This window comes from Vulpes lagopus, chromosome 10, assembly GCF_018345385.1.
Source record: "Vulpes lagopus strain Blue_001 chromosome 10, ASM1834538v1, whole genome shotgun sequence".
NCBI lineage: Eukaryota > Metazoa > Chordata > Mammalia > Carnivora > Canidae > Vulpes > Vulpes lagopus.
In genome coordinates, this window is record NC_054833.1 from 77,398,154 (window position 1) to 77,421,549 (window position 23,396).

General features: G+C 47.5%; 2 protein-coding genes across 3 annotated transcripts; one reads left to right on the plus strand and one right to left on the minus strand.

The window, feature by feature from the left end:
• Positions 1–1,619: 1,619 nt before the first annotated feature.
• LOC121500206 lies at positions 1,620–5,409 on the minus strand. 2 transcript variants are annotated; one of them, XM_041771750.1, is made up of 3 exons: positions 5,091–5,409; positions 4,609–4,900; positions 1,620–3,547 (listed from the first exon to the last, which is right to left on the minus strand). In XM_041771750.1, the coding sequence occupies exons 1-3, from the start codon at positions 5,315–5,317 to the stop codon at positions 3,389–3,391; spliced, it is 678 nt and encodes a 225-aa protein (XP_041627684.1). In that variant the 5' UTR covers positions 5,318–5,409; the 3' UTR covers positions 1,620–3,388. The 2 variants fall into 2 exon arrangements, with proteins under 2 accessions (XP_041627684.1, XP_041627685.1); XM_041771751.1 differs by lacking the exon at positions 1,620–3,547 and adding an exon at positions 3,586–4,427.
• Positions 5,410–7,283: 1,874 nt separating this feature from the next.
• Positions 7,284–8,965, plus strand: JUN (Jun proto-oncogene, AP-1 transcription factor subunit). The gene has a single exon (XM_041771749.1). The coding sequence runs from the start codon at positions 7,284–7,286 to the stop codon at positions 8,304–8,306; it is 1,023 nt and encodes a 340-aa protein (XP_041627683.1). The 3' UTR covers positions 8,307–8,965.
• The last annotated feature ends 14,431 nt before the right edge of the window (positions 8,966–23,396 follow it).

Consider the following 23,396-nt stretch of genomic DNA (forward strand, 5'->3'; position numbering starts at 1 on the left):
CAGCGGTTTAGCGCCGCCTTCAGGCCAGGACCTGATCCTGGAGACCCAGGATCGAATCCCATGTCAGGCTCCCTACATGGAGCCTGCTTCTCCCTCTGCCTGTGTCTCTGCCTCTCTCTCTCTCTCTCTCTCTCTCTCTCTGTGTGTGTGTGTGTGTGTGTGTGTGTGTGTCTCATGAATAAATAAATAAAATCCTTTAAAAAATAAAATAAAATACTCCCTTGGGACACCTGGGTGGCTCAGCAGTTGAGCATCTGCCTTTGGCTCAGGGTGTGATTCCAGGGTCCCGGGATCGAGTCCCACATCAGGCTCCCTTGCATGGAGCCTGCTTCTCCCTCTGTCTCTGCCTTTCTCTGTGTTTCTCATGAATAAATAAATAAAATCTTTAAAAATAAAATAAAATGCCCCCCTTAATTCCACTATAGAAAAGGCTATTTTTAAAAAAATCATCAAGCATTTATTGAATACCTTCTATCCTCTCATGTGCCAGGCACTGCATTAAGCATTGGAGATACAAAAATGAATTAGAAAAAAATAACAAAAATATTTTAGAAATGAATTAGACACAGTTCCTGGATCTGGAGTCAGGGATGTAAGAAGACATCTGCATGATAAACATTCTCTGCTTCAGGTGTGTGCCCAGTAGAGCCAAAGAAAATAATAACTATTTGAGGGTAAGGTGGGAGATGGGATAACAGAAATATGGGTCAGAGGGAGCAATTATTTGAGTGGGGTCCAGGAGCTTTCCAGGTGGCATTTTGATTAAGGATAAAATGAAATGGAAAGATAGAAAAAACATGAGAGGAATTGAAAATGTTTAGGGTAGCTGAGACCCTGTGTAGTTCAGGGTATGGCAGACTGAATTACTCTTTGCAAATACTTGCTGCCCAGTGCCACTGGTGTCAGGTTTGACAGCGCGAACTAATTTTAGCAGAAGCCTTTTGAGTACCATGCTCTTTTCTGTTTGCCATGACAATCAGCAATGTTTCAGAAAGGTTCCTAGAGAAATGATGATATTGTGTGAAACAGAGACACAGTCTACCCATAATGAGCATGCAGTCTGGATGAAAAATAATTATTTGGTTGTCATCAAGATTTTTGGATTGCTACCACAGCATAACCTAGCTTATACATAGGTGTGCATTTCCAGCTCTTGACTCCCAGACACATAGTAGGATTGCATTTTCTTGCACCCTTTAAGTAAAACATGGTCATGTGATTTGTTTTTAACCAATAATACAGACATACAACTAATGTGTGTCATTTCTGGAAGGAACCTTCATTGCCAATGTGAATTCACCATGCTTTCTTTCTCCTATTGAGGTGATTGGGATGATTATGGAAGCATTCATCAAGGGTACTTTCTTCAGACTCAGTCTCTGAATGAGTACATTGAGCAGAGCCCCTCTGACCTTGAACGTGTAGTATGAGCAAGAATAAAGTTTTTTTCTTAAGCCACTGAGATTTTAAAGATTTTATTTGTTTATTTGAGATAGAGAGAGCGTGCAATGGAGGCGTGGACAGAGAGAGAGGGAGATAAGCAGACTCCCCACTGAGTGTGGAGCCCTACACAGGGCTCGCTTGACATAGGGCTCCACACAGGGCTCCATACCAGGCTTGACATGGGGCTCAATCTCACAGTTGTGTGATCTCACAACCCTGAGATCGTGACCTGAGCCAAAACCAAGTTGGAGGTTTAACTGACTGAGCCACCCAAGCACCCCAAGCCACTGAGATTTTAGAACTGTCCAACATGGTGGCAAACCTAGCCGATCCTGATAGAAAATTAGAACCTAGACACATAGTAATGTAATAACAACAACAAATAAAAGTAAACATTCATTTAGAAGACAATAACTAAGAACACTATCAGAAGCTAAAAGGATGGTGATCTATTTGGTGAATATGTCACCTGTGATAATGTAGAAGGTATATAATGAACTAAAGCAAGAGATTGTAAAAAAAAAAAAAAATGTTAGTAGCCTGTGTTGGTAGCTATTGGATACACTTGGAAACTTATTACAAAAAAAGAGATGAGCTCATAGATTTGCCGAGTTGGTAAGCAGAAATGAATGGAAATAGGGACAATCTATAAATTCAGAGATTTGTAGGGTTAGAAGAGGCTACTGTTTCTCAGTGTCAACTAGTAAAATATAAAATTGAGATAGTTTTAGCAAAAATAAATAAACACATGCCAATTAAAATTAGCCTTGTAGTATGTATCAAGTCAAGGGTATGGTGTTGGTATGTTTATAACCTCTGGATAAATTAAGATATTATCTGGCATATGCTTTCAATTGGACAAAATGGCTTTGGAAAAAGGAGGAAAAGTGTCACTCTCCTACCAGAGCCCAGAAAACCCAAAGCACACAAAACCAAGTCAGAAGAAATAGGAGGGGAAGGGAAGGACAATGAAAGAGAGAGAGAGAGAGAGAGAGAGAGAAATACCAGCAGGTAAGAGAGCAAGAAAGCAAAGAAATACAGCAAAACATGAGGGAAAGAATTGGTGTGGCTATTAGTTCATGGAACGCCTGGAATCAAACAGATAAGAAGCCTACATTTTTATGAGAGTTGTACTGCCAAAAGCATATCAGCCTGGATTAAAGGAGACCATATTCAAGACTTAATATCACCGTGTACCTCTCCCTATTTTAAAAAGCTTATTTTAAAACATATTTCAGTATGCCCACTTTAAATGTAGAAAAGGAAGACGTTCTCAGAGAGCAAAGCCAGAGGTTTTGGTTATGGAAAGCAATGGACAGGGCAGCTCCACGCTGGGGATAGAATCAGGGTCTAATCAGGGTGTTGGATGGGGGGATGGGAGTCCTCAACATGTCTGCTCAATGGACTGGTGTCTACGGTGGCTCCCCATCTCTTCACTTTCCAAACAGCATGCCCACTGCAGTTAGCCTATCTCGGTCCCACTGCTACATGTGGAGGGTGCACAGGGTAGATGTCTTCCGTTTAGGGAAAGAGTCACATCTGGAGCTGATTGATACAGTCTACTACGAATCACCCAGAACCTGGAAAGTGAGCTTAACACACTGCGACTCGATGGATCTTTAGGATTGTCCCCCCTGAGGAAAGAATGAGAAAATTCTGCCTGTGGGAAGACAGTAAGCCAAACATTTGGTGAACAGAAAGGAGACTGCTAGAGTCATTAGTGTTGTTCTCCAAATATTCCTGGCTCCTTCCCTTCCAGATACTGGGCAGGATTACAGAGATTTAAAATTAGGCATTGCCATGTGACTTGCTTTGGCCAATGATACATGAGAAGTACGGTGTGTCACTTCCTGGTGGACGCCTCCAGAGCCAGTGAATAGTTTGCTGCCTTCTCTCCCCCCAGCCAAGATAGTAATGAGAAGCACGTGTCAAGGCGAAGCCATCTTCAGCCCAAGTCGTCAAGTGTCCACAGTGAGCAGAACTCCCCTGCAGACCCTGAGTGGGGGCATGTAGCATGAGCACCAGATAGACTTCCCTGAGGTAAGCCACTGAGATGTCCGGCTTGTTTGTTAGAGCAGCATAGCCCAGCCTTTCCTGACTGATCCTGAAAGTGAGAGAGGAGGCAGGAGAGCAGAAGTGAGAGCATGAAAGGCCCTTCTCTCAGGCAAAGGCCTCCAAACTGTATCCAGGTCATAAGGGGAAACCATGAAAGCTTCCAAGCAGGGGTGTTAACATGAACAGATCTGCTATTTTTTGGATAAAATATGCTATTTCTCAACATAAGGAGAAAATAAGCCTACTAAACCACATAAGGCAAAGAGAAACACACAGAACCCTTAGGCAAAATACATATGTATATATATACATATATATTGTATATATATGTGTGTGTATATATATATACATATATATACACACACATATTCCTAAGTCTTGAAGTTTCTAAATACAGGAGCTCTGAAAGGAGGCTTGAAAGGAGTTCCAGAAAATCAGGCATGGTAATTTGTTCTATCCCACCATCCAAGTGCCATTCCCCTACAGACAACTAATACTTTACAAGAAAGTCTCCCAGAGCAGAGCAGAAACAAGGGAATGTAACAAACACCTGAGGTCAATTTTCAGCGGTCTGTGTGACCTGAGCAAGATTCTTAAGCTCCCTGGGGCCAGTTCCTCACATGTTTAAATCCAAATAAGAACACATGCAGCTCGAGATGGTCATAGGAAGAAAGAGCATATTTAAATTGCTCAGGTGAACGCCTGATTCGTGGTAGGTGTTTAATACATGACATTTATTTTTACTACCATTAACATTTAAGAAAAATATTAAGAACGTCAGCTCCCTGATTACAAAAGAAAAGGATTCAGGGCAACAGAATAGAGAATAGTTCTCTCCTTGAGGAAAGTAACTGGATCTTGTCATCCACCGTATTGCCAGTGGGGGTGGGGGGGTGGGGGGTCGGGGGGAGCCACTCGGTTTTCCTTTGCTGCGGAAGGGAAAGAGAGGTGAGTGCGTGGGGTGAAGAAAAGTTGTCAAGATTTCCAACACTAGCGGCTGTTGGGCCACTGAGTCTGAACTCTCAAAGCCACAAATACCTTAAAACTCTGGGCTGTAAACCCAAAGCTGGATTCCCCTAAGTTCAGAAGCTGAAAAGCCAGAATTAGAACCTTAAGAACCCACGTGGCTGCAGGTCCAACTTCAAACCCCAGTCCTCGAGGGATGCAGGGCCCGCGGAGGTGCTGACTCCTGAGCTTCTCCTTCATCTTCCTCCTCTCCCTGCACCTCACTGGAGTAAGTGCACCTGGTCCAGCCGAGTCACACTCAAATCCTGGCGTTCCATCGAGGCTCCCAGGAAGGGTCGGGCTGTTAGGACCACCTCCTGGTGCTGGAGGCGATGACGCTACCCTAACGGAGCCCAGTGAGGTGGGTCTCCGGGTCTCCGCCGCTGCACTTGCAGACCTGCAGGAGCTCAGAGCTCAGCCACGTGTTCAGTTCACGCCGTGGCAGCGCTGGGCCACGACAGGAGCCACGATTCCCGACTTGGGGATTCTTTCCGCCACACACTTTTGTCCCCAAGGGGTGCGGGGTAGTGGGGGGTGGGTGGGGGGGTGGAGGATCAAAGAACAACCGCAGAAAGGGCGCCACTTACATGAGTCTAGCGCTTCCTAGAGGCCACCCGGGATACGGGCCCGCCACCCGGCCGGGAGGGGAGCCGGTTTGAAATCCAGGTCCCACCCGGGACTCGCTGCGTGACTTATTCCTGAGTATCTGACACTCTCGGGACTTGTTTTCCTGTAAACAAATCAGGGCTTGGAGGGTGTGTGTGTGTGTGTGTGCGTGTGGTTGCACGTTGTGCGGGGGCGTGCAGCGGACCATCACCGGGGTTCCCCAAGTTTCGGATTCCCTACACGCTCGATCACAACTGGAAGCTGAGTTGCCCCCTAATTCCACCCCCTAGTAGAGAAATTTCCCCAGCGGGCAGGACTGTGAACCCTCGCACCCCTCTTCCCTTGGTCTGCAGGGCGCGCTGCGGGGGCGGGGGGCTGCAGCGCGGCCTGAGCGGGGCACCCAGGCTGGAGCCGCGCAAACCCCTGCGGCTGGCGCAGCCGGACAGCAGCGCGGGCGGCCGCCGGTGAACTTGACCGGGACACAAACTTCGCGGCGTCCCCAACGGGGGGCGGGGAGGGGGGCGCACTCTCGCGAGACCGCCCCTAAACTTATGCCCACTCTCACTTGCCCCCACAGGGGACTTAAGAGAGCCACCTTAAGGGCGGTGCTCCCGCCCCCCGGAAGTGCGGGGGGGCGGGGCGGCGGGGCGGCGGGGGACGCCGGCCCGGAGCTCGGCCTGCAGCCGCGGCAGGCGGCGGGGCGCCCGCGGAGGACCTCGAGCACCCCAAGTGGGAGCACCCCTCCCCGCACCCCGCGCGCCCTCGGCCCCGGGCACCTGGCCGGGTCCCCGCGCCTTCCCGCCGGCGCCCTGAACTGGAGCCCGCGTCCGCCCGCGTCCGCCCGCGTCCGCCCGCGTCCGCCCGCGTCCGCCCGGCTCGCGGCAGCCGCCGTCACCCGACAGTCAAATCCCAAGACGTCAGCCCACAATGCACCGGGCGGGCCGGGAAAGACGCGCGGCGGAGGAGAGGGGGGCAGAGCCCGGCGCGAGCCGCGCGGGAGGGGGAGGGGGAGGGGGAGGGGGAGGGGGACGGGAGGGGGAGGGGGAGGCGGAGAGGAGGAGAAAGAAGGGCCCAACTGTAGGAGGGCAGCGGAGCATTACCTCATCCCGTGAGCCTCCGCGGGGCCAGAGAAGAATCTTCTAGGGTGGGGTCTCCATGGCGACGGGCGGGCCCGCCCCCTGGAGAGCGACGCGAGCCAATGGGAAGGCCTTGGGGTGACATCATGGGCTATTTTTAGGGGTTGACTGGTAGCAGATAAGTGTTGAGCTCCGGCTGGATAAGGGCTCAGAGTTGCACTGAGTGTGGCCGAGGCGGCGAGGTGGGAGTGGAGGTGCGCGGACTCAGGGAGGCAGGCGGACGCGGGCGGGCGAGACGGCCGGGGAGCCCGGGCTGCGAAACCCGCTTTCCGTGTTGCATTCTCCTCTCCGACTGGCCGGAGCTAGCGCCTGTGGCTCCCGGGCCGGTGTTCCGGGGAGCGCCCGGAGAGCGCCCGGAGAGCGCCCGGAGAGCCCCCTTCTCCAGCCGCCCCCAGGAGGAGAGCCCCGCCGCCCGGGAGCCGCTGACAGCGCGGCGAGCGGCGACAGTCCGTCCGGGCCAGTGCAGAGAGTGGCTGCAGCGGCTCCGAACTTTCCTGGCCGGGAGCACAGGGGACAAGTGGCCCGGGTCCCGGAGCGAACTTTTGCAAAGCTCTGCCGCGCCTGAGGCTGCGGCGGCGGCGGCGGCGGCGGCGGCGGCCGGGACGAGAGAGGCGGCGGCGGAGCCAGGAGACCGCGGAGGGTCGTGCGCTCGGCGCCCCTCGCACCGGCTGCTGAACTTGGGCGCGCGCGAGCCGCGGCCGCCCGGCGCCCCCTCCCCCTGTCGCCGCGGGGGCGGGCCCGCGGGCCCCCGGGAGCCGCCGAGAGCGCGGCCCGTGGGTGACCGCGACTTTCTCCCGCGGCGGGCGGGCGAGCTGACCCAGGAGGAGCGCGGCGGCGGCGGCGGCCGAGGCCGGTGAGCGGGGCGCGGGGGGAGGACAGCCGGCGGGAGCGCGCGCCCCTCCAGAAACTTTCCTCTTGCCCAGGGCCGCCCCCCCCCCCCGGGAGGCGCGGGGTCCCCCGCTCGCCAGCGCGCTGTTGCGGCCCCGAAGCTTGTGCGCGCAGCCCCGACTAACCCCGCGCCAAGTGACGGACTGTTCTATGACCGCAAAGATGGAAACGACCTTCTACGACGATGCCCTCAACGCCTCGTTCCTGCAGTCCGAGAGCGGCGCCTACGGCTACAGCAACCCCAAGATCCTGAAGCAGAGCATGACCCTGAACCTGGCCGACCCGGTGGGCAGCCTGAAGCCGCACCTGCGGGCCAAGAGCTCGGACCTGCTCACCTCGCCCGACGTGGGGCTGCTCAAGCTGGCCTCGCCCGAGCTGGAGCGCCTCATCATCCAGTCCAGCAACGGGCACATCACCACCACGCCGACCCCCACGCAGTTCCTGTGCCCCAAGAACGTGACGGACGAGCAGGAGGGCTTCGCCGAGGGCTTCGTGCGCGCGCTGGCCGAGCTGCACAGCCAGAACACGCTGCCCAGCGTCACGTCGGCGGCGCAGCCGGTCAGCGGCGCGGGCCTGGTGGCCCCGGCGGGGGCCTCGGCGGCGGGCGGCGGCGGCGGCGGCGGCGGCTTCGGCGCGGGCCTGCACAGCGAGCCGCCCGTCTACGCCAACCTCAGCAACTTCAACCCGGGCGCGCTGAGCAGCGGCGGCGGGGCGCCCTCCTACGGCGCGGCCGGCCTGGCCTTTCCCGCGCAGCCCCAGCAGCAGCCGCCGCAGCAGCCGCAGCAGCCCCCGCAGGCGCCGCACCACCTGCCGCAGCAGCTCCCCGTGCAGCACCCGCGCCTGCAGGCCCTGAAGGAGGAGCCGCAGACGGTGCCCGAGATGCCCGGGGAGACGCCGCCCCTGTCCCCCATCGACATGGAGTCGCAGGAGAGGATCAAGGCCGAGAGGAAGCGCATGAGGAACCGCATAGCTGCCTCCAAGTGCCGGAAAAGGAAGCTGGAGAGGATCGCCCGGCTGGAGGAAAAAGTGAAAACCTTGAAAGCGCAGAACTCGGAGCTGGCGTCCACGGCCAACATGCTCAGGGAACAGGTGGCACAGCTCAAACAGAAAGTCATGAACCACGTTAACAGTGGGTGCCAGCTCATGCTAACGCAGCAGTTGCAGACGTTTTGAGGACAGACTGTCGGGGGCTTGAGGGGCAACCGAGAGAGAGGAGAGAGAGAGAGAGAGAGAGGAGAAAAACCAACCAACCAACCACACACACACACAGAGAGAGAGAACTTGAGAACTTGACGAGTTGCAAGAGAGAGCGAGAGAGAAAAGAGGTGTCCAAGGACTAAAGCCAAGGGTATCCGAGTTGGGCTGGGCGGCGTCCTGACGGCGCCCCCAGGGTGCACGAGTGGGAAGGACTTGGCGCGCCCTCCCTTGGCACGGGGCCAGGGAGCGCTGCCCGCGGGCTGCCCCGCTTTGCGGACGGGCTGTCCCCGCGCGAACAGAACGTTAGACTTTTCTTTAACATTGACCAAGAACTGCATGGACCTAACATTCGATCTCATTCAGTATTAAAGGGGTGGGGGGGGAGGGGGGGAAGGGGAAGGGCCCCAAACTGCGATAGCGACTGTAGACTGCTTCTGTAGTACTCCTTAGGAACACAGAGGGGAGGAGGGGGTGCGGGGAGGGGAGCGGGAGGGAGGTTCGTGAGCGCGAGGCTGAGCCTGCAGATGAACTCTTTTCTGGCCTGCCTTCCTTAACTGTGTATGTACATATATATATTTTTTAATTTGATGAAAGCTGATTACTGTCAATAAACAGCTTCATGCCTTTGTAAGTTATTTCATGTTTGTTTGTTTGGGTGTCCCGCCCAGTGTTGTTTGTAAATAAGAGATTTGGAGCGCTCTGAGTTTACCATTTGTAATAAAGTATATAATTTTTTTATGTTTTGTTCCTGAAAATTCCAGAAAGGATATTTAAGAAAATACAATAAAATATTGGAAAAGTACCCCTCCCACAACCTCTTTTCTGCATCACCTGCGGATTGACCTATCTAGGTGGAGTTGAAAGAGTGAAGAGTGTCAACTAAGACCACTCTCAGTGCTGCTTACTACTGATGTATAGCAGTGAAAAACTATTCTCTACTGGACTGGAGAATTAACTGTAGCTGATGCTCTCCTCAACTTCTACTCTTCCCTCCCCCCCCACCCCCAACCATCCATATAGAGTCACTTACAAAAGATAGCGTGGCCCTTCAGAAGGCTGAGGGAAGGGAGGTTATGGTGGACCGGGAAGACAGTCCACGGGGAAGTCAAACCATTTAAAGTCTGGATTATACCAAGTGGCATGTGCTGTGACCATTTACGACGTTAGCAGAAATTTTCAGAGTAGTTGTTCATCCTCAAATCAGGAACGGTGGCAGATTTTTACAAAAGATGTATCCTTCCAATTTGGAATCTTTAACAATCCCTAGATAAAAAAGATGGTCTTTGCTTATGAATATTTATAACAGCATTCTTGTCACAATAAACGTATTCAAATACCAATAACAGATCTTGAATTCCTTTCCCTTTACTACTTTTTTCTTCCCAAGCTCTACACTGAAGCTTTTCTTTTCAGTTGCTGGGGTTAACATTACTGCCATCTGAAGTTACTGGGTAATTAAGAAGCAAAGAATTTAGGAAGAGTCAACACAGAATTTGCAATCTGGATGAAAGATTCTCCCCGTTTCATTAATATTCTCTCTCTCTCTCTCCCTCTCTCTCTCTCTCTCTCTCTCCACCCCCCCCCCCCTTCATTCCCATCTTCTCTCTCTCTCTCTCTGAAATAATCACCCATACTTAGACAAATTACCACTATAGCAATTTACCATTTGGGATTCTTCTATAGTTTATTTCTTAATTTGTTTCTAAAATAATCAACCTTGTTTAAGTTATTATTACAGAAAGAGCCTTGAAAGATACTAATCTATGTAACATGGAAAAGATTCATAAGAGAAACCATGAACACACCAACACAATGATTACATGTGTAAATCAAACCTTAGCTCTGGGGAAATGGCAACCTTAAATTCTGTCTACAGATATAACTTGGGAGATCAACAAGGTAGTATGCAACAAGGGAACAATTTTTGCCTCGTCGCTTTTCATCCCAGGAGCCAGAATGATTATCAAGCAGCAAAAGCAATTTGATATCCAGGAATATTTCACAAACCACTAATTGAGGCAGGGCTGTTTGCTCATTAGCAGTGCTCTGGTACCCAACAGGTCTGAGAGTGCTAATACCCTGCCTGTGGCTGTAAATCCAAAGACACAAAGAGTTTCTCCTTAGGAGTGTACCTAGGAGTGGAAGAGATCGGACAGACTTGTTAGCTATCAGATCCACTCCGTTGTAATAACACTACCAAAGGGTTACTGGGAGCAGAGCAGAGTTTGCCAAACAGTGAATTTGCCGATGTCAGCAACCCGGAAGGTGAGTTGATTTTGACCATATGTAGGAATAGTCAGCAGAGGGACAATAAAGCACTTTGGGGTGGGGCTGTATGGAAGCTAAACAAGAGCCAACTAGAAAAAATAAGCAGGCTGGGGAATTAATTACCTGCAAAGGTAGACTAAGCCCAGACAACAGAGCAGCACAGAAAAGCCACACCACTCCCCAGCTTTATTTAGACTCCAAGTGTTAAAAAAAAAAAAAAAAGCCTGAAACTCAGGCCTAGCCCCACACTTGTTTGTTTCAACTAACATTCTAAATATGTATCCCTGAAATTCTAACCAGTCTAACAAAGAGGTTAGAAAAATCGCTGTGGTGGAAGAAATTAACCAATGATCTTTGGACACAGAAAATCAGCTAATTTTGTAGAAACACAAAAGTTAATTTTATTTTGCCATTGAATGAGTTATTCTTTGGGTAACACTAGTAGTTGGAGAAGATGAAGCCAGTGACACGTAAAGCCATTAATTCTAATTTGTTTTATATATGTATATTTCAAACAGAGATTCTTAACCCTCTGTGTCCACTGGGGCAGGGGGGGTTCATGAACTCAATGAAAAAGCCTACAAAATTCTGTGTCTGTGTACGTGCATGCACACATGGGCACATCCTTGCTCCCCTGAGGAAAGAAATCATTAGCTTTTATTTGGTTTTCACAGAGTTCCATGACTCAAAAATGGTTAATAAATTCCTAAGCTTAATAGCTACACACTCACTATGAGAAATTTACCTTTGTGTGAATCTAAATGTCGTACCTTTTCACCCTTCCATGCTTCTTCTTGAGCTCATCCACCTACCTGGAATACCTTTCCTTTCCAGTTCAGCCATCCTTCAAGGCTTGGCATACATAGCACCTTCTCTATGAACCCGTCCTTGCTAACTCTATTTTCAGGTGGAATGAATATTCCCGTTGAGCATTCATAACATTCCATCAAAACTTCTATAATAGCACTTACCAAAGTATTATCATTGTCAACTTCTGTGTCTCTTGGCTAGAGCCCTCTCCTACTCATCTGTGGGCCCCAGACTCCTAGTACAGTGCCTGGTACTAGGAGGTGTTTTTAAAATAAATGTGCAATGACTGAACAAGCAATTGAACTTAAACCATCCTCCAAAATAATTCCAGGTCTTAATTTCTTCTAGTGAAATATATCCCATCCATTTCCAGGTGTACAAGTCAAGATGAGTTGAAGACCTCCAAGAAAATTCAAGCCCAGCCAAGTTTTGATGAGTGTTCTGAAGTGCTATCTTCAATGGGTGTTCTTAAAATAACTAAGCTGTTAACACATCCTTCCAGCCAAATGGTGTCCCTTCCCCCCACTCTGCTAATGCAAGTGTGCATCTCTTTATATAAAATGGATCTGCCTGAAACATTAAGCTTGGAGGTGGAGATGGGCAAGGGGATAATGTGTGACCATTAGGCAAGCATAAAAAATAGTTCCAGATGTGGCTTTATTAAAAACAACCACTTTGTTGGTAATGGCAGAGAGAGCTTTCTGTTTGTAAAGTTAATGTATCTCAGGGGTCTAGAAGTTAGTGCTCAGTATGTCTCGGGTACAGATAAGGATCATGCTAAAGTATCTATTCCCCATGTCCTTTTATTGCTTGAGGAAATGTGTCTTGGTGGAACAAAGGGGGGAAAAAAAACAATGCCTTCTACTCTGCCCTATCCTCGCCTCCACAGGTCTTCTATATGGGTCAAGTGAAATGTCATGGAAGATGGGAAAAGGTTAGAATATGGGACAGTCCCAGAAAGTGACATTATTCCTTCCTAACTCTTGAACCTGACCCCGTTTATTTGATTTTGGACTTCTGACATCCCAGAGAAAGGCATTCCCCTGGGTCCGGGTCTCATTGAGACCCTATGCTAAGCGCAGGGATTCAATGATGAGCAAGACACAATCCCTAGTCTCCAGGAACTCACAGTCTGGTGGGGAGGAGAATAGAGATGAACCACAGAGAGGTGCCAGATTTGGGGAGGAGGAGCCATTATCAGGAGAGACTTTACAGGAGAGGTGACGTCTGAGCTGAGCCAGTGGCACTCACCAGGAAGGGAAAGTTGGAAGAGGAACTTGTGTGCAAGGAAAACATAGTGCTTTCAGAGAGCTGTAAGCTGTTTGGAGAGGCTGGGAATGAAGATATGGAAAGAAAAATGAAGGGAGATGAAGCAAGAAAGTTTAGGTGTCAGGTTGTGAAGTAGTATCTGTTCCATGCTAAGAGTTTGGGTGTTATTCTGCAGGTGATAGGAAATGTAGAAGACGGCAGAGGAAGAAAACAGCCTCTCTCAACTTGAGAAAGATTCATACAGGTTAACAGTTTGGATGATGGACTAGTGGGGAAGACACAAGGTGAGGAAAGCAATATCAAAGACAGGATTTAGTTAATTTAGAATGCCCATGGTCTTTAAAGCTATCCTGGAGGTGGGGGAGAAACGGGGAGAAGATGGCTTAGGCTGAGCCCCATTATGCCACATTTCTTCCTACACAACTCCCTGGCAGGCTAGGCCTAAGGAGGGATATTGGGAAGTTTGTGCTTCACCTCAGCTACTTGTCCTGAACTTCAGATCTCACGTGTTGACTTGACATCTGAAGGGAAATCATCTTATAAAATAGTCCACAGTCTACCTGCCTGGTGTCAAGATGTTCAAATAAACAGATATAAAAGAAAAGGGATTGTGAGCTCACCACTTCAGGATCCAAACCTGATTTTATGTCATCCCTCAGAATTGACCAAGCTCAGTAGGACCAACTGACCCAAACTATACAAACCTTTTGATGCCAGTGAAGAGACCAGTGTTTTTACTTTTGTTGGGCGAATTGAACCTCACATTCATGCAACACTCATTTTATTCATCGAGCAACATTGAATTCCTATTTTGTGCCATGCACTTAGAAATGCAATGAGGAGAGTGAAATCCACAGGATGCCTCCCCTCAAGGAGTTTTTATTCTGGTAAGAGATACTGTAAAGAGAGAACACACCAATAAATGTATGAGTCTACACCTTGACGAGCACAGTTAAGAACTGGGCACTGTGAAAGAGAAAAACCATCTAAACTGGACCAGGAGAGTTGGGACGCCTGGGTGGCTCAGTGGTTGAGCATCTGCCTTTGGCTCACGGTGTGATCCCAGAGTCCTGGGATTGAGTCCCATGTCAGGTTCTCTGAAGGGAGCCTGCTTCTCCTTCTGCCTTCTGCCTATGTCTCTGCCTCTCTCTGTGTGTCTCTCATGAATAAATAAATAAAATCTTAAAAAAAAAAAAAAAAAAACTGGACCAGGAGAAAAAAAGGCCTTTCTGCCAGAATGCTTGAATTGAGACTTTCTCCATGACTGGAATTCATTGAATGAAAAGCAGGAGAAGGGGCAGCAGTTGGAGGGGCAGCATGAAGGAAGGCTTGGGAAAGACTTTGGGGCACCCTAAGGGTTTAGAGACAGGCTGCTGTCCTGGAGTGCAGTGAGCAAAGGAAGTGTGATGAGCAATGCGATAGGTCCTCACCAGGTCACGCTCTTGTCCCTCCTGTCCCCTTCCATTTTCACCACTACCCAGGCTGTGTCATTGTTGGTAGCTGTATCTCACAGAGACAGCAACTGTTGCACCCAGGGAGTCTTAAGAGCTTTTGTCCATGCTCCTCATCCAATGGCTTGTGGGGCCACAATTAAGCTTCAAGAACCATATTCTTCTCCTATTTTGTTCCAGGAATCACATGCCCTGGTGATCCTGGGTTCCTTACCCGGAGCACGTCCCCGCTTCCACATCAAGCACCCTAAGGAACTGAATTAGTCATCAGAAGGTTCTTTGATGTGTACACCATCTGAGCAAAGGTAATCAGATAGTCTCCTGGGATATGTCATCTATGCCATAGCAGCAAGTAGTGAACTCTCCTTGCCCTGCGACAAACTCCTCCTCTCTAGAGGGCCCAGAATACTTAGTGCTGAGAACCCCTGACACTCTCTTGCCATACAAACTTCCTCCATGTACATCCACTGAAAAATAGTGCCTGATGGTGGACTCATTGTTGCTTCAGAAAATTGGATTACCAGATCACTAAGTTACTGCCTACTGCTACCTACAGCTACCTGCACAGAATTTGTGTATTTCTCAGTTCTCCTTCAGACTGTCAGTCCAACAGATTCTGCTAATGGCTACTCTCTTCCAGAATGTTGATTCATCTAGGTTCATGCTCAGAGGGAGGATTTTTCCCTGGCCTTATCGCAAGTCCAAGAAAAAGGTGGGCAGGAACCTGGGCTGTTATATAATCGACCACACTAACAGAATGTTTACAGTCGCCACTAACAAAAGACACAATTTAAAGAAGTCCAGACATGAACCAAGTCCGAAGCTCAGTGACCTTGTTCATTGACATCATCATGGGCTTAGGAGCTTTAAATCTTTCCATGTCACCATTCTTGGTGTGTCCAGGAAGTTTCTCGTGTGGCCTCAAGATAACTTTGGCAGTTCCTGGCATCATAGGTAAATGCAATAATCACTAGTAATGCAAAGATATTTACTTTAATATTTCCCTTTTTTATTAGCAAGATGCTTTTCTAGATGCTCCCCACCTCCACCCCAGTAGACATCCCCTCAGATCCCGGAGGCCAGGAGTTGGTCACATACATATACGCAGACAGGGAATGAGACTTCCATAATTGGCCTACAATCATGATTTACTCTTTTGGATCACCTTTTTCTAAGCACATGGGAAAGTGAACACAGAAAGTTGTTTTTAAAATAAATAAAAAATCAAGGCTCTGATGGCAAGAAAGAAGTGAGAGAGAGGATGGCTTTGGGGTTGGTGGATGTTCCCTAATGCTCTACACCAAATATTTCCAGTTCTCCTCTTGGGTACAAGGTAGGGCAATACTTTCCCATCTCCTACCTCCTTGAAGGAAGGAGTAAGAAGGCTTCTTACATGGGTAAGAAGCCATATGACTTGTGTCAGCCAATGAAATGTGAGCAAGGGTGACATCTGTCACATCCAGGTGGAAAGAAGCTTAAGAGCAAGTGAGAGATTCAACATGCTTCCTTTTCCCAGCTTTGGCAACCATGGAACCACAGAGAAGGAGTGTCCATTAACCTGGGTCTTTATTTTTTTTTAATTTTTTATTTATTTATGATAGTCATACACAGAGAGAGAGAGAGAGAGGCAGAGACATAGGCAGAGGGAGAAGCAGGCTCCCTGCTGGGAGCCCGACGTGGGACTCAATCCCGGGTCTCCAGGATCGCGCCCTGGGCCAAAGGCAGGCGCTAAACCACTGCGCCACCCAGGGATCCCAACCTGGGTCTTTAAATAATGATGATGTAGATCTGAGTCCCTCCCCATGCCCAGCATATCTACAATAGACATTTAACATGAGCAAGAACAAAACCTTTGTTGTTTTTGGACACAGAGATTTGAGAGCTGCTTGTTTCTGTAGCATTACCTAGCCTTTCTCAACTCCAGGAGAAAACAAGAGTATCTTCACAAGTATCACCTGTATAATGTTCATAATAGATGCCATTTACCAAGATACCATGTAGCAGGCACTGTCCTGGGTCTCATAAGGTAAAGATAGGGCTGTATTTTGCATACGAGAAAATGGAGGTTTGTGTCTTGTTCGGGTTCATGGAATAAGTGATTGGTGGAAGCCCAAGTTGAGTCCAGGTCTTTCTGACTGCGAAGAGCTTGCACTGTATACACATGTCCTTATTCCCAAGTAGAACTGCCACATGAATTTATATCTAGTTGAGCCTCACAACTTTCCTGCTGTCATTCTGTACTTCACAGATCTAGGAAGACACCAGAGCCTCTCCCTTTCCACTCTTCCTCGGTATCCTCCTGGTGACATGAAGAATCAGGGTGTCATGAGCTAGAGGAGGCACAAGGATTTTGGAACCAAATGGTCCAGAGGATCAATCCAGGCTCTGCAGTTGTACCTGGGGGAGTGTGGAGCGAGTACCTTAATATTGCTAAAGCCTCAATCTCTTCCTTTGTAAAAATGAGGACAGCTATGGATACCTCAGAAGATTGTCAGGAGGATCATATATAGAAAGCCCTTGTATGGAGCAGACAAGCAAGAATTAGTCATTTTTCATGATGGACTATTTCATCGTAATTTAAAATGAAATAATCGGGAATCTCCCACCCCATGGCCCCAAGCCAGTGTGCATGCATGCACATACAAACCGTCCTCGCTGAAATGCAAACGTTTCCCACTAAGATTCAACAAGGTCTCACAGAGTCTGCTTCTTGGTCATATAAGGGCTGGCAGGTCCTGTCTACGGGCTGGAGAAAAGTTTTGTTTCCCCAGCTGCACTCACAGGGGAATGCTCTGCAGGCACGGCATTGGGAACCTGTTTGACTTGGCTCAGAGGCCTGTCAGCACATTCAGGAAGTGAAGTCAGAGAGAAGCAGGATTTCAAACAGAGCCAGCTGCACACGAATGCCCAGGCAGTGACATGCCTTATCTAGGCAGGGTGCCTATCAGCCTGGGTTGCCCTGGGTGCTGTCAAAGAAACCTCTGAGAATGGCTCTGAGCCAGAAAAGGAAGAAGCAGTGTCTGGCACCCAGAGAAGGGCTGTGACTTCCATAACAAAGCAGCCAGAAGGGCTACGCAGGGTTCATCTAAGCCAGCCCCTTGTCTTGGGCAGCAGAATGACTAAGGCTGGACTCCCAGAGCTTGCTGGGTCAAGAGGCTAATGTTTATCTCTCTGGAGACTTGAACTCAAGTGTTGGGAATGGAACGAAGGAGAGGGGGAGGATAGCAAAAAGAAGGAATGGGTTAGGAAGGCTGGGCAGAGGAGACAGAAAAATGGATGGTGTTCCACAGCATGTGGATCCCTGAGAAGGAACATGCTACCATTCTCCAGCCACGTCCGGGACCAAGTACAGTGAGTAACTAAGACCTTCATGAACCATAATCCCAACTAGAACATCTCCTAGCTGTGAGTAGGAAGATAGTTAATTTCCCTAAGCCTCAATTTCATTAGCTAGGAAATAGAGATGGTAATACCTACACCTACAGGGTTGTTGTAAGGATTGAATAAGCTGACATAGCTTAGTGCTGGCAAATCAGAAAGGTATCAGCTTAGAATTCTATGGTTGCAAGCGATAGAAAATTCAGTTTATGTAAAAAAAAAAAGAGGCAATTTTATTGAAATATATAATTGAAAAGCCATCAGTAGAAGTCGTTCTAGACCTGGCTATATGCAGGGCTCAAATGATATTAATTAATAAATTAATTAATGGAAATTGATTTCCCTCCATCACTCAGCTTGCTATGGGAAGTATTAGCTTCTTGCTCAGGCTCCATATGAAAGTGTCCAGCAGATCCCGCTCTCTGTCCATGGGAATAAGTAAGATGGCAACAGCAGTTACTTCCCTTCTCCCAGGATGGTGTTTCATTGATCTGATTGGGTCTCATATCCATCCCTGAACCACCTGAACCAGTCACCATGACTGAGGGATGGCATGTGACATACTGATTGGCTTAGGTGTAGATCAACTTTCAATACTAGGGTTTGGGAGTCCCATCAAACCACATGGTCAAAGAAGAGAGAGAGGGGGAAGAAAAGATCCTCAAAGCAATGTCAGGACCTATAAAAGAGTAGATGCTGCTCCATCTATTTTGTGATTATTGTTGTTACTATTATCACATTTTACAAGTCAGGATAGAGGGGCAACTAGTCCCCTTCAAAAGCTGGGTCAAAATTCATGATACATTCTTCAATCTCTTATAACAAGTTTGAAGCTCAAGGTATAAATCATCAAAACATATTGCACTGGATGGAAAATGTTTGGGAGGACTGTATTAAACAATATAACATGTGAAAATACTCTGTAAAAAAGAGTTACTTATTAATATTAGTTGCTTTTGTAATGTTTATTGTAAAAAATTAACTCATGCAGGCCAGCTGAAACAGAGTCAAAGATACTCCGGGCAAGACTATGAAATGTCAGGACCCCACCAATCTATTCTGGTCTATATTTTTCTCTACTTTCCCGCTCACTGAACTCTATCAGTATCAGTATCTACAATTAGTATTTCCACAATTCAAAAGCTGAAGTAGTAAAGGTCAGAAAAAAAAAGAAGTAGACAGTCATCATGACTGAATTCTATAAAGGAGAATCCGAGGAGGGCACTTGATGGGATGAGCACTGGGTGTCACACTATACGTTGACAAATTGAATTTAAATTTTAAAAATGAAAGTCAGCCCTCGACACAAGGGTTTGTAAAATCAAAAATCAAAAAATAATCCAAAAAAATAAACAATAAAAGAATAAATTTTAAAAATTTAAAAAAAGGAAGGAAGGAAGGAAGGAAGGAAGGAAGGAAAGAAGGAAGGAAGGAAGGAAGGAGAAAAAAATTAAAAATAAAAAAGAGAATCCAGTACACAAATAAATATTCTTTTCTTCTACTCACATCAAAGATCTTTACATGAAAGATCTCTGAAAATTTCCAGAAGTGGTTATTAGCATAAGAAATGAATGAAAAATCCAGTGTTTCAAGAACAGCATACCAAGAAAGGTTAATGGGTCTACTGCATGGTTTAAGACATTTCCAGGAGGTGATATGGTGACCAGTTCTTGGCATAAATAGTCAAAAAATCTTTCCACCTTAGGATACCAACATGGGATTGAATGATCATGACTCTCTCAGAAGGTAGTGTTACCGTGTTTATTCACCAAATATTGAACACCTCCTCCGTGCCAGACACTGAGCACTGGAAGTGAGAAGTTATGTAAGATATCAATCCTACTATCAAAAGCTGATGGTGGGGCACCTGGGTGGCTCAGTCAGTTAAGCAGCTCTTGATTTCAGCTCAGGTCATGATCTCAGGGTCCTGGGATCAAGCCCTGCATTGGGCTCCTGGCTCAGCAGGGCATCTGATTCAGGATTCAGCTTTCTCTCTCTCTCTCTCTCTCTCTCTCTCTCTCTTCCCCTCTGCCTCTCTCCCTGTCACTCTTGCTCACATTCTCACTCTCTCTCTCTCTCAAATAAATAAGTCTTTAAAAAAAAAAAAGCTGATGGCATTCAATATATTAGTTGCTGTGAGAGAGGTAAATACAATATACTTTGGAAACAATATCCCACCTAAGGGAGTTGAACAATGGCCTCACTGAGAAGCCAACTTGGAATTGTATCTTTAAAAAGATGAAAAATGGGGTGATGGTGTTCCAGAGAGAGAGAGACCAAGGCCCATCAGTCAAGCATCAATTATTCATGGACAAAAATAGATGGAGTTTCTGCCCAGTGACTGTCAGGTAAGGAAAAGAGACATTTAACAGATTCTTAAACACATGATCAAAATTACTTACCAAGCCCAGCACTTTGCAAAGTGCTACAAAGATGTACAAGCAGTACTACTGCAGCGCGCTCCCAGAGCATTCAGTGGAAGGGTGGGGAGGAGCCTGACTCAGTCTGATCATTAGGGAAGGCCTCTCCAAGGAAATGACCTTTAAACTGAGACCTGATGGAATCAGTCAGGCAGATGGGAGTGGGTGGGGACAGCATTCCTGTCTTGGGCAAAAGCATGTGTTAGAAGTAGCCAGAAGACCAGTGTGGTTAGAATGTAAGGTTCCCTCCAGGAGAATCAAGGGAGGAGATGGGAAGAGAAGGAGGCCATGGGGGCAGGTGAATCCAGATGGTGAGCAATTTAATGCAGGATGTCCAAACAGAGCACCTCAATGACCCTCAAGTCTCAAACAACCCGAGAGGCTAGATGACAGTGAGCAAAGAGAACTTACGCATGTTCTAAAAGTCACACATTTCATGCTTAGGGCAGAAGCTCTGATTCCTGGCTAGAAGACATGAATCATGACATTAGCTGTTTGTGAAGCTCTTGGGGCCCAGACTTGCGGCCAATGCCTTCTGTGCTACCTTGTTCAACCTCGCAACGGCTCTATGAGCTAGCTATCACAGGCTTGCTCCTCGGTCTACAAGCTCGACTGGTCCCCGAAAATGGTTGCATCCTCCGACTGTACAAGTGAGGAGCGGGGTTTGGCTCTAAAGTCCGGCCCTTGATCATTCCATCAGGCTACCCCTGAAGGAATCAAAATCTTTAAGAATCTTGAAAATTCAACAGCTCAGCAATATCACCCTCCTCGAGCGGCACTTCAGCAGACAGTAGGTTTACAAGAAACGCTAATTCCTTTTTTTAACGTGAAAGGTGAATGGGAACTCCAGGGACCTTTTAATTTTCTCTCCCTTCCATATCTGGGCTTTAAGCCCCTGCTGTTTTGAATTCCATTTCAAATGAAAAAATAACCAAAAACCACTCTCTGCCAAGCCATTTGGATTTAAAACAGACTGGCAGAAACCTGGAAAGAGTCAAGATTCTCCTTAATATATCAAATACAGCAGCCAGACCCAATCTGAGAGGCTTTGCTCCATTTTGTAGAGAACAGGCCGTATTTTGAAAATGGATGAGTAAGGTTCACTGTTGCGACTTGTTTCAAGGTCTGGAGGCCAGGCCTGGTTTTGATCTGACAGGCCTGGGTCTCCAAATATGGGTTATTCCTTCGCAGAGACTCAGAGAGGCAGCTTGCTCGCCAGGCACAGCCCTGGAACAGTGTCCCTTTGAAGACTTCCTCTGTGGGTCTTAAGTGGGATTTGGTGCCCATTGTGGAATCACAGTAATGAGCTCAAAACTAATGTTTTTCATTACGCCAGCAAATCAGTCAGCCCCTCTGTTTGCTCAGGTGTGTGGCTGTGTGCCCCATGCCCTGATCTCTATATAAGAACAAAATAAATATTTTCAAAAGGAAGAAAGAATTGAAGACGAAGGAATGTCACAACTGGTGGGATAGGAAAAAATGAGAGAAAGGAGGCTCTGGTTAAAGTAAGATATAATTGCCATCTACTTTCTTTACTAATTGGTCACCCTCTAGTCTGTGAAGGAAAAAACAAACAAACAAACAACCATCTGCTAATGATGTGGCAAGATCCTTCCAATTAATTGGGGCTCATTCAGAGGCTTGAGCAGCGCCAGTAGATGGCACCAGAGGGCAGACACAGCGCTCCCTGCTTCTCAGGGTGTAAAAGATTTGAAAAAGCCCAGTCAACAAATTCAGCTGGGACCAGAAGAGCAGGGGCGGCGTCCTCCTTCAGAGAGGACCAAGCATAAACACATTTTTCACAGAATGGGGAAACATATGCTCTGGAAATGTTCTTGCTCTACCAGCCAGAGGCCAGGAAGTGAGCACCAGATACTGTTTACAGGGCAGCTCGTATTTCAGAATGAAGTAGAAGGCTCAGCAGGTAGGGAGGCCTAGAGAAGGAGAACCAAACTTGCAAGAAGCCCACGCTGCGACGGAACTGTGGAGGGCTGGGCTCAGGAAACTCGCTGGATAAGGCGATGGAGCCTAATGCTATCGGAATAAACCCACCTGCCTCCACAGAGGGACCAGCTGGGGGAAATACAAAGTGCTAGAGCTAGGTTAAGATCCTACATATGTGACCTTGACCAATTCTCGTCCCTTCTGAGCAACAGTTGACTCATCCATGGAAGAGATGCAATAATTGTAAGCGAGAGACAAAATCTGATTTATAGAGAATGCTTAGCACAACATTCAACGTCCAGCAATCTCTGAAAAACTCCTCCAGCTGTGGCACTAAAAGCCCTTTTCTCTGGGAATGGGTACAATCAGAAAAGACAACTTTCTCATCTGTGTCACCACTGCATCTGATACACACTGATTCTCTCTGGGATTGTCACATTATTTTACATTTTATTTACTTATACAGGTGCTCAGGTTGGGCGCTCCTTTAAAGTAAGGGCTGTGATGGTAAAGTTCTCCTTACATTCCCAGAGTCTATCAGGGCCCCTCGAACATAACATCTGTCGAATACAGGAGCTTTGCTTGTAAGCAAGTTGTACCAACCTACCAAGCTAAATGATTCAGATACAGAATTATGGCCATATCTCACTTTCTTTTTCTTCACTGTGCTCAGGAAAGAAAATAGAAAATACTGCAAACCCAGTGATGAAAATCAATTTTGAATTTTTTTTTTTAGCTGAAGACCAAATAGGAGCCAGATGCTAAGCAGCCATTTTCAATATTGGCCAGCTTACCCAACCAAGATTCTAAATAAATTCCAAGACACACCTGCAAGAGTAGACATTGTTCTATGATCTTAGTGTCACAGGTTAAGATTTGGGCATGTGGCATTCTAGTCTACACAGGCCTAAGAGAGATGCTAAAGGAAAGAAGAATGATCTGAATGGAAGCAAATAACAGGAGAGCAACAGAACCAGGGATGCCAATATGGCCAATTTTAAACAGGGAATTGGAGACCACAAAACTTGGCTATTGTGGTCAGATAGACTTGTTTACTAAGTAGCCCCTTTGGGGCAAGTTACTTAATTGCTGAAAGACTTAACCTCTTTGTTCAGAAAATAAGGCATATTAGTCAGAATAGGTTAACCTATGCTATGGTAATGTATAAACTCTGAACTCTCAGTGACTTAGCAAAACAGAAGTGAATTTCTCACCCACCCAAGGTCTCACCCAAAGGCAGGTTAGTGGGAGCTCTTCTACACTCAGGGATCCCATTTCCTTCTATCTTGTGTCATTGTCATCTCATCATGTGGCTTCCAGTATTACTGCAACAGGGAAGAGAGAGTTGGAGAAGGCACACTGCCTCTTAAGTGCCTTAGTACAGAAGTGACATATGTAATTCCTGCTCAGAGTCCATTGTTCAAAATAAGACACAGTCCGAGTTTAACTGCAGGGGAGACTGAGAAATGTGGAGGGGCATAGAGATATTTGGGGAGCATTATGTATTATATGCCCCCACTATATTT

Bases quoted from the DNA above. Each gene is read 5' to 3' on its own strand.
- LOC121500206 (XM_041771750.1), bottom strand. From the start codon at position 5,317: ATGGTCCGCTGCACGCCCCCGCACAACGTGCAACCACACGCACACACA. The intron at 4,901-5,090 runs GTAAGTGGCGCC...GAGCTCCTGCAG, and splicing joins CTAGGAAGCGCTAGACTCAT to GTCTGCAAGTGCAGCGGCGG. The intron at 3,548-4,608 runs GTTCTAATTCTG...TCTCACTTTCAG, and splicing joins CAGCCACGTGGGTTCTTAAG to GATCAGTCAGGAAAGGCTGG.
- JUN (XM_041771749.1), top strand. From the start codon at position 7,284: ATGACCGCAAAGATGGAAACGACCTTCTACGACGATGCCCTCAACGCC.